General features: G+C 47.7%; 1 protein-coding gene across 1 annotated transcript; it reads left to right on the plus strand.

Annotated features, from left to right (window-relative positions):
- Positions 1-479: 479 nt before the first annotated feature.
- Positions 480-1,088, plus strand: LOC120849826. The gene is made up of 2 exons (XM_040222078.1): positions 480-641; positions 942-1,088. The coding sequence occupies exons 1-2, from the start codon at positions 480-482 to the stop codon at positions 1,086-1,088; spliced, it is 309 nt and encodes a 102-aa protein (XP_040078012.1).
- Positions 1,089-11,348: the final 10,260 nt, after the last annotated feature.

Below are 11,348 nucleotides of genomic sequence, written 5' to 3' on the forward strand. Positions count from 1 at the left end.
CCCGAAAATTTTGAATATATAATGGTCCGACCAAACTAAAGCAGTAAAGGAACAACGACGTTTCATCAAGGTCAGCGTCAACGGACTACCTATACCGCAAAAACCCTATACCTATACGCGAAATACGCATTCTGCCTATACGCGAAATACGCATTCTTAAATTTTATTGGCAACAGAACGACAGAGCCGACGTATGGACATTACGAACTCTTCAACAGATTAACCAAATCGCACATATGCTTAGGAGAATCGCACACAAGAATCACGCAAAGAACTTGAACTCGACGCATCACGGAAGCTCTGGTATCCACCAGGATAATGTACGGACTTCGATATCAACGCATTAACGAACACAAACTTCAGAGACTTAATAACCTCCTGAGACGCATCACCCGCATCATACTCGGGGTCCCCAGCTATGCGGCAAATACTTTCGTAGAAGGCACGCCAATATACAGAACCTCAGCGAACGAATTTTTATGCATCAAGAAGCACAGTCCCATCGCTTGACTACCTCCAACCAAGGTCGCGCTCTACTAGAGGTTATTGGACAGAACAGTTTAAACCTACCCTCAATACCACTTTCCGAACCGCCATGTGGCACACTTCCACACACCAACGTGAGACCAATACCCAAGCATATGCACAAAAAGTAAGGGCGGAAACGAGCTGATGTACATTGCACATGGTTGAAAAAACCCCGAGACTGCGGGTAAACGACACAACACTAAAAAGTCTCTAACACAGCTGAAATTTTTATTTTCCGAAATCTGGTTATATAGGCACTTCGAGCAAAAGAAAAAAAAAGAGGGAGAGGGTGAGAACCCCAAAAATTGCCACTTCTCACCAATGTAACCTTTGACTAAATACAAGGACAACGGACTCTGCGTCATGCACCTATGCACCCTGTCAATAACGCCGACCGACGAACAGCGCACAGCCGCAAACGCGCTCACATTGACCTGCTCTCGTACCATGTCGGCGCCAGCTGCGCCGCCGGCAAAGTAGTCCCCGCCAGCACAGATCCGTATGGCCACACAATCGTCAACCATTACCCCGACGTTCCTTCTGTGCAACAGCAGAATTAACGGTCATAATACAAGCAATCACCCAACACAAGCACCTCTCCCAGATCACCATCCGCTCAGACTCCCAGGCTGCTTTGCGGGCCTTTCTTCGGAACCTTCTCCCTCCTGATAGACTAGCTTTCCTAGCTTCCTATGGACAGCACCATACCACGATATCAGTCTAGTTTGAATGAACGCCAGGCCATTCTTCCTCCCTAGGCAGCGCCCGAGTCCACGCTGAGACCGCAGTCCGCTGGTGCTCCAATACTTCCCAGGCTTGGCCCGCAACATACATCCCCGAAGTGGACCGGAGTTAGCGCCATCGAGAGCAAAGGGCATACCTCAAAACGCTTCGGACAGACCACAGAGAACTTCCAAGACCATCGGACTCCTTGCCGGGAAAGCCTGCCACGCTCCTGGGAGAGGCACAAACTCACTCGCTACGAAATGACTTTATATTGCACCGGATACAAGCGGCCCCGGATACACCCCATTGCCAAGTTTGCGGCTCCATACCCACACTCATCCACACATACTGGAGATGTCTGAGAGCTTCAACGCCTCAACGCCGTTCACTTCACCCTGACAACAAACATATGGGAGGCCTGGGTTGCCCATCTTGGCAAAACGACCTCCTCATGGACCATCCTCCTTCACCACCTGCTCACCATCCTGGGGTGAGAACACTTGAGGTCCTCCCCAAGAACGCAGACCCAGACGGGGGTCGTACAAATAAATGTCTTGTATCCTTTCTCTTGCTCTCCTAGAGCAGCTCAATGTGCGGATAAGGACGAAGGTCCCTCAGTGCCTTGTTTTGTGTGCCTATTAGTCCGTCGGGCTTCAGAAACTCGCCCTTAGACCAAACAAGACGCAGTGGACGGCATCGCGACGGCATCAGGAGTGACACCATGGCCACGCCCACGAATTCCTCGATGGCTGCACGTGTTGATTATAAGTTCGTGGTTTTCGCTAAACTTACACTGTATGTGCGAGTGTATGGTACGCTCACACAGTTTTTAAAATCGAAGCTGCCATGCATTTCAGGAATATTACCAGAAGCATTGCGAATGAAGCAAGAAATATTTGTTAGGGTAATAAAAAAAAAAAAAAAAAAAAGAAAGCTCGATTGCTGTTTTTGATGAGATTTTTTCTGCCTACAGACTCTTGCTCACGGGTTTGAGCAGATGTATTTTATCGTCCTTTGGATGTTTAAGTTGCATGCAAATCTTAATTACTAATGAGGTATGTTGAACATGCATGCAAAACCTAATTATCAATAGCAATATAAAAGGCATCGGCCAGCCTTAAAATATCAGAAGCGCTACACTTCATAGTGGTAGTAGTACTAGTAGTAAAGTTAATTTTGTCCAAAATGGGTTTTAAGGAGGAGGGTCGTGGGAAGGCCCGTCCTATTCTTCCTCAGGCGGCAACCAGCTAGGCCTTGGGCTTTGGCGGCGTCTTGGCCATCTGGACGAACTGGAGTTGGAGATCTGGGTCTGAGCTAAGCCGTACAGTCTCTCACTGCTCTAGGGTGGTAATGGGAAGGGGAGGTAATGAGCTAGCGCGTTTTTGGGTACTTATCAGGGGGCACGTCCACATGATGTGGTAAAGATCGGCCCTACCTGCGAATGATGTGCAATCTGCTGTGTATGGCCTTGGATGCAGGTGACTATACGTCAGTGGGTTTGGGAACGTACATGTTCGAAAAAAGGGCCAAGTACCTGATTGCTTTTTATGTAAGTTTTTGTGAGCGGCGGGGTAATGTCCCCTGCCCTGTCGGTAGTATTGTAGAATTTCATTGAAGGACACCATCCGGTCCCTACCTGAAGGACGAAGGGATTCGAGCTGCTCATCGTAAGAGGTAGTCGTGCGGCCGGGGATGGCCAGTTCTCGGGCCGCACTGTGAGTAGCTTCGTTTACCGGGAGACCGGAGTGCGCGGGCGCCCAAATGAGCTGTGTCTATTTGCGCCGGGTTTCGGGTACATGAGCTAGAAGTTCGACGGCTTTGGGCGAAATGTGCCCTTTCGCGAAGTTTAGTATGGCTGTTTTTGAGTGGGCGAAAAGTCGATTGCAACTTCCCGCCCAACATATGGCAAGGTTGTAATGATTGAGCTTGCAGCGATGGCTTGACTTTGATGGTTAAGCACAGTCACTACGATGGCGTCTCGATCACGATACTCGGCCGCGCCTGCCACGTCTTTAGAATTTGCGAAGTGTGTTTGTAAGACTCTGGCTTTTTCCTGTCTGCGCTCTTGGTTGTGCAGAGGGTGGGTGTTCTTAGGTAATGGTGGGACGTGGATGTAGTTTATGAGCTCTATGGGAATGCTCCATCTTGGTCCGAATTGGGTGTTGTATGTAATCCCTAGTGATTGGAGAATACGATGCCCCGTCTGGGGGAGAGCGAGAGTTTTCCAGTTTGGCAATTTTTTGGGCATCTATGAGCTCGTCAAGAGTATTGTGTATTCCTAGAGCCTCAGACGTTTCGTTTGCGGTGGTAATTGGGAGGCGTACAGCCTGCTTGTAGACTCTCTTGATCATGAGGTTAATTTTGATACGTTCGTCACTCTTCAGCTACAGGAATGGGGTAGAGTAGACTATTCTGCTTATAACAAACGCCTGTACCAGTGTGAGTGAATTAGTTTCTTCCATACCGTGCTGTCTGATGGCGATGCGCGTAATGAGTCTGGTCGTTTGATGCACGTCCGAGTCTAGTGAAGTTATCACTTCATTGTTCTGTCCTTGGGCCTGTATTCTGAGTCCAAGTATCCTGATGCTCGATACTACTGGATTGTCCTGTCCGTTAGCTCTGAGCGTAATTTGAGGGTAGTAGAGACAAATTATTTTAGTTCGGTTAGGAGGCTGTTTCATAAGCGCCGCGTGAAAACAGCAGACTGACGTGCAAGGAAACAGATTGAGAGTCATGGCAACGAAAATCACTCACTGTATAAAAAAACTAAACAAAAAAACAAAACAAAAAGAAACAAACAATTCAAATGCAGCGAAAAAGTTTCATACTTGTTCGATTCGGCATAAAAGTAAAGACATAGACGTACTGGTGGAAACGGGCAGTGGCAAGAAATATAATTTTTTAATATTTAAAGGTTAACATGAATGGTAAAATGCCTTATAAGTAGCAGATAAATCAATCTACTTGACAGTCGTAAAAAAACAAAAACTATACCCATTCTTACCTTAAGAAAAAAGCAAGTTTCGCTCATTGTTCATACGCGCGCGAAGTAGTTCTTGCGAGGTATGGTTGACAGAGGAAAATGCGATGGCTTTGACGTTTGAAACGTTTACGTCTTGATAAGACAACATATATATAATCTAAAATTCTCCTACATATAACTTAATTATCGACATAAAGGGAGAAATTAGTAATGCTCCACGAAGTGCCGGACTTTTTTTACTACGGTTCTTGAGGTGAAAACGGGTATAGACGTGTTTGTTATATTATTGCTTAGGTTTCAATATAAATGAAGTATAACACATTAAGTCGATTCTTTCAGCGTCTACTGTTGATGCACGTGAGGTTGGCATTGTACAATAGCTGGCTGAGAGACATAGACCATCTTTGGGAGTTAAACATAAACCAAACCGCTTCCCCACGCATATTTCCAAAATTATTCTTGACTTTTTTTAGTCTGCGATAAAAATATATTCTGCTGTATACTGTAACGTGGCTCTATAATCGCCGCTCTATAGGTCTGTACATCGCTCGTCCCCAAATGAGTAACACATCAAAACGAAAAGACAGCGAACGGTTTTACTGCATTCCGTAATTACCCGTCCTCCAGAGCCAGCAGTCCGGATTCCCCGGCCGTTATTGTCGCCCGTCGTTCAAAGCTAGCAGTCGGAGTCCATGTCCAGGCCTGCGGATCGTCCTTCCTACGTGAACGCTGGGTAGGCTAGCTGTTTCGGGCTGTCACGACCTGAGTCTGGCTGCGGAACCACTCTGGGCTGTTCCTGGTCCAGGCCGGTAGGGCTAGAGATCACGGTTACCGCCGGTGCTTGTCCGAACCTTGCTGGTGAAGGGCTCCGGAGGTCACCATGGTTCAGATCGGCTCGATCGTTTCTGCCCGGCCCCAGCCCACACGCAGCACTCTCTCACGCGCCAGCCCGTGTATTTCTGGCCGACCGCTTGTCAAATGACCCCCGCCCCGTGCTCTTCCACCGTCAAAGAGGAGTTCTTCTACTTCAGCCATGGTCTATCAGTATTCGTCGATGGAGGGGGAGACAGCAGTGAACGCTGTTGTTGACGCCGTCTAAGGTGTAGGTAGAGGAGGTTGTTATTGGTGTTACCGGGGTCGCCACATTGTAACATCCGAAAGCGACGTAGGTGCTGGTGGGACCCTCGGTGTCGGTCTTTCTAAGTGCAAGTTTCATCTGGCTCTTCTAGCGAAGCCGGCAGATAGCGAGTTTTAGCAGACCGCTTTCCCCCTCCGCTAAGCCCCTCCGCTACCCGGAACTCTTCAGCCAAGGCCATCCTAATGTCGACAGCCGCAGGTCCGTCGCTCGCTGTCCCATTCACCACTATGCAGCAGGGGGCCTGCTCTAAGGAGATCCCACTGACGCGGAAGGATTTGCCCTGTTCCACGAGGATGTCGCCGTGGACGTGGAAGGTCCCGCGTCGGTCGCAATCACGGAACCCACGAAGCCCCTCCGGCTTTTTGCCGTTTCGCCGGCTGGTCACCACCGGTGTCGTCGTCTCCATGAAAGGCTACCACTGGGATCTGACAGCCCGAACCAGTGCCACCCACCCTGATCACTTGGGGAAACAGACGGGAGCGTGTTTCCTCCTGGTAGACCTCCTGGGTGACGCCGTTAATGGCGGCCTTTCCAGGGAGCCGCTCTGCACCGAACAAAGTGTTATAACAACACACAACGAACAAACCCTCTGCCGCAGATTCTGGCAGCGGCTATAGAATATTCTGCAAAATTGTTTCCCGACGGTCGTGTACCGTACGGCTAACTTGGCGAGTCCGCATTCTGGAGTTTGCTCCTGGGTCGCAACCTCATATAAATAATCTTCCGGACGCGAAGTTCATACCACTTCAATTCGGCACTTTAAGTTGGGCCAGACTCCTCGTTTGTATTACACAGAGTAAGCCGATAACTAAGGCACGGCACTCGCATCTTTATCTCGTTTGGCCCCTTTGACCTCACAGCAAGTGATGCGGCAAAACCACTAGTTTGGTTGCTCAGAGGGTGAGTTTTCCTCAGGACTAGGTAACGATAGCATAAACTCAGTCGAACCGTTGCGCAAGTGAAGGGATCCAAAGCCCGCGGCGGTATGCGCATACAACACACGCGTTCCACCACGGCCCCGTATACCTTGTGCGACTCGATGTACGCGTCAGCGTCTGGTCCCGTCCACGTGCATCCGGGCTCTAGTGATTCGTCGGCCCTCAGAGGGAGCGGCAACTCAGCGAGCACGCCCGCTTTAACCATTCACGCCTCAAGGCAAGCTGGACAGCTATAAGCTCGCCGGAATGCCTCCCACCTCATTTCCTGCCAGGTCGTAACACGACATAACTTATGAAAAGTCTTGCTGTCGCTGCCATGACCAGCCAGAGTGGAGTCGTAAAAGCCCCCCATACATCACATTCTTAGCTTTCTAGGAACCACCACTCTGAAGGGAGAGTCGTCCCACAGGGCGGTAGTTTAGATGACGCAAAGCAACAAGCCGTCTTGACCCAGCAGATACGAATCACAGTGCTGATTAACTCACTGCCAGCGTTCCCGGCGTAAACTGCTATTGCCGAAATATTTTCGACACCCGCTGACAAAAATTCGTCTGCTCCCGACCCTCGGTAAGCTCTTTCTGGCTCATCACTGCACCCCAAGCAATGGTCTTTGTACCCCTCGTACAGCGCGCCCTAAATCTGCAACTAGCCCTGGCTGTTTGACTTCCCATCAGCTGTCACCCTGCCGTCCAGCCAGCAAACATGTGGTGCCTCTTATCCGCCTTCGAAGACTTTCTTACATTTTAGCCACACTCTTCGTCAACCCCGCCCCCCCCCCCCCCCTCCCCCCCGCCTCCCCCGGTTGCAGCACCTCTTCCCAACTTCTATTCCTTCGAGCTCTTTTGATACTCGACTCGAGGAGACACCAATTGAGGTGTGCTGTGAGGCAAGTTGCCGAAATTCCCACCGACATTTTCTTGACTGGCATCGTTAGCGTTGGTGAACAACCCTCTCAACGAATCCATAGGGCTATGTGGGGACTACTAGAAGGATAGGCGTACCGACCGGGCGCCACGTTGGGCGCCAGTTTTATGTGTTTTATCGTGTCACCCAAGGAGTGACACGATACAACGAAAAGACAGCGAATGGTTTTACTGTACTCGGCTCTCGGCTCTCGAGGACGGCTGCCCGTCCTCGAGAGCCGGCAGTCCGGTCCCGCCGACCATTGTTGTCGCCCCTTGTTCAGAGCTCTCAGTCGGACTCCTTCGCCAGGGTTAGACTAGCTGTTCCGGGCTGTCATGGCCGGAGTCACGCAGCGGAAACACTCCTGAATTGTCCTCCTAAAGGCCGGTGTGGCCAAGCTTCGCCGTTCCCGCCGGACCTGGTACGAATCTCGCTGGTGGACCACTCCTAGGGTCGCCATGGGCCAGACCGGCTCCATCGTTCCTGCCCGGCCCCAGCCTCTCGCAGCTAGCTCGTTCACGCTCCAACTCGTGTCTTTTCGACCGACCGCTTGTCGCGAGCACTGAGACCGAACGGCTTTTACTCCCGTCCCCGACACTACTTTAGTACGTGACTTCATTGATGAACTAGAGCGCCGAAAGGAATGTTTGGGAGGCCTTGCTTCGAAAATGCACGTTCCAAATATATGCAATGTGCCTGTTCTAGTACCACATGTATACATTAGTAAAACAAAGTAATTAAACATAATTACTCGATCCTTGTCTAAAAAGTAGTAAGCACGATATTCGTTAATTATATTTAAAAATGCATTACTGCAGCGTAAAAGTAACGCCGTATTTTCTCATTACTCTGAATTTGCCCTTCTCCTGCAGCAGCCGCCGCTTTCTAATATTTGGCACTAATAATAATTCCTCGTGTTTTAACGCAACCATTTATGACATAGCCGTGGCGATAGTGCAGTCTTGGGTGAGTTACTTTTAAAACGTAATTATTTAAAGATGCAGATAGTTTGTGAACAATGTATTTCAGTTATAGTTACTTCAAAATAGAAGTAACGCGTTACAGTCACTTCGTCATGGTGACTTTGTTACTTTCAAGATACTTTCCTGTTTTATTTAAATTTAACTATAATGATATTGATGACAACGCAAGATGACTACGGTTTATATTTATTACCTACCTCTTTTCTCTTAAGAGCTATTATTCCACCTTCTCAGCTGATAGGAGAGGGAGCGATGAACAAACGGATCATTTACAGTAATAGGGAGGGGAGCATAAGGCCAAACCATTTAAAACTGAATAAAGTGAAAAAGACCATTAGTATTAAACAGGGTAAAGAAAGGAGTGAACAAAAACAACATAAGGTCGTCCAGGAAGGTGTCCGCCTTTCATTTTAATTGTGTGCCACGCAAAACAAAAGAATCGATCATGGATCACGAGCTCACGAACGTTGGAAAATGGCAAGTCGATCAGTAGGTATGCTTGGGAGAAGAGCGAGTTGGTTTAAGTGATGGATAAAGAAAGAATAAAACAATTAACACAGGGACAACACAACCACATCTTTCATGAAAGATGTGGTTGTATTGTCCCTGTTTTAATTGTTTTATTCTTTCTTCATCCATGACGATCAGTAGAAGCACCATCTGTGGCCCCGGTCAGACAAGTGTCTACTGGCGGCGACTCACTTTCACAAAGAAAGGAAGCTATCGCCGCGACTGTCCCGGCACCGACTACAGATGGCCTCGTTCGGCTTTAAAAACAGTTCACACATCGAGCGTAGCAAAAGCGGCGTAGTGCGGCGCAAACAGATACTGATTGGTCACAGATATCGAGTTCCTTCTCCCCGGACAACGAAACACAAGCGTTCTGCTCTATCAATGCTGTCAACCTTAATTGTTTTCCCCTAGATCTAGGGATTTCCGTCGTTGTTTTGGGGCTAAGGGAAATTCGTTCACATATAGGGATTGTCTTTTTTTTAGTATGCTTCAGAAGGCTTTAGGGACACGTTCCTTCCCTTTTTTTCCCCTCGTTCCGGCAGAGTGCAGCGGGAAAAAAGGATTCTTTGTATATTGTAGGGGCCAGAGATAATCTCCAGTGGTAACAACAGCTATTTTTGGAATGGGGGCGGGGGGGGGGGGGGGGGGTGCACGCAAGGTTAAATAACAAAGTTTAATTGTGTAAAAAGGTTATAACGAAGCAAACTTAACCTTTCATGGCCACCCAACTACAGGAATTTATTGTGTAGCTATTCCATAGCGATAATCTAATTTTTAACGCAAATTCACACATTTTCTGAAAAATTAGGGAAATCTAGGGAATTTCTTGATAAAATTCGGGGAAGAAACGACTGCGGATGTTGGCAACACTGTGCTATAAGCTGTGTTTGCTTCGCTCAACGTCGGAGTATAACAGCTTTTTTTTTATTGCCTGCTTTGACAAAAAACAAAAATTCACACACAATGCTAAAATCACATACACGGTGGAGAGTACACGTGCATGGACTAAAGTTCTTTTGCGTTCTCCAGCACATCCAGAGTTGGCATCCAGTTAGGCGGGCACTGTAAAGAGGAATAAACAGATTTTAGTTCGCAGACAGATTATATAAAATACAATTTTACTGTGCGCACGTCTAAACTGCCATGCCTAACCGCCATTCTGCTTCGCCATATTGCATGCACACCCAGGAGCATGATAACATCCGCAGGTATTTCGTTATTTTTCTCCACGGGAAGGAACCTAATACCATGTGGTGTTAACGGTAAATCTTTTTTGATAGTCCGCTGGAGGACGTCCCAGAAGAGTAAAGCGGCCCAGCAGTCTAGGAATACGTGTTCAATAGTTTCCGGCCATTCACACAAAAAACAGTCAATAGCCCATGAAACAAAAATATTTCTTTGGTCAAGCCACTTTTTCACAGGAAGGCAGTGTAACTTAAAGAAAAATGTCTTTATGCACGATGCGATTGACATCTTTTTGACTCTGGACAGAACGTCTTGCCTTGGACCTGCATGAAACAGAGCGCGGTATACAGGCATAGGAAATACACTCTCAATAATATCACGCGTTAAGCGCTTTCGCGTGATAATCGACAAATACTTCTGGGAGAAACGTGCCGTTAGAAAACGGTACGCATCAACGACCTCACGAAGGAAACTAAAAAGCCTGCATGCTCGTGACAATATGAAGAAACAGCATACATAGGTAGGTGCTCTGGCAGTCTGTTCTGAATTACAGCACGAAGAAAGGGGTTGGTTTTTTGTCTAAGAAACATAAAACACGAAACAACTTTCCTTACAAACACGTGAGACAATGACAGTCCCCCCTTAAAAACGCGAAAGAACAAATTATCACGACGCACACTTTCGCATCCAGACTGCCAGATAAACACAGCGAAAGCGCGGTGCAACTTCTGTACGTTTAATCTAGAGCACGCCTAACCTGAAGAACATACCAAAATTACGCATGTAAAAAAACATCACACACAGTCGCACACGTGAAAATGTACATATCCCATCCTCTCCATTTACTAGCCTTCTCGCGTGTTTCCTCAACTACCGAAAACCAGTACGCAATGGAGTTTTCGTAATGCTGCAATGGAATATCCAGATACCTGGTTGGCGTCGACGTAAAATTTATACCTTGAAAAAGATCTGGTTTTGTAGCCCATGGTCCATGCCAAAGTCCACAACACTTCTGCGAATTGACAGCCGCACCAGTCACTTCGCCATAGTCCTTCACCTCGCGGGCTGCCTCGACAATACTTCTCTTATCCTTGCAGAATAGAGCAATATCATGCGCGTAAGCGAGCAGTCTGATTTCTATATTTTGTAGGGAAAAACCTTTAACAAGACTGTTATTTATTACGCTTCTTCAGAATGGCTCTAAATGAATGCTTGACAGCAACGGCAACCACGGACATCCATGCTTGACTGATGACTCGATACTAATCCGTGGTGTCGGTTTGCCGTTAACAACGAGCTGTGTAGTACACCCAGTGTATACCATTTGAACAAAACTAAGAATAGTTTTACCGACTCCAACGTGTTCCAGTATTTTATAAAATACATGATGTTACACACGACCAAAGGCCTTTTCCAGATCTATCTGGAGCATGGCTACCTGGTTTAGTGCC

The sequence above is a fragment of the Ixodes scapularis genome, unplaced genomic scaffold (assembly GCF_016920785.2).
Source record: "Ixodes scapularis isolate PalLabHiFi unplaced genomic scaffold, ASM1692078v2 PGA_scaffold1__304_contigs__length_218370807, whole genome shotgun sequence".
Taxonomy (NCBI): Eukaryota; Metazoa; Arthropoda; class Arachnida; order Ixodida; family Ixodidae; genus Ixodes; species Ixodes scapularis.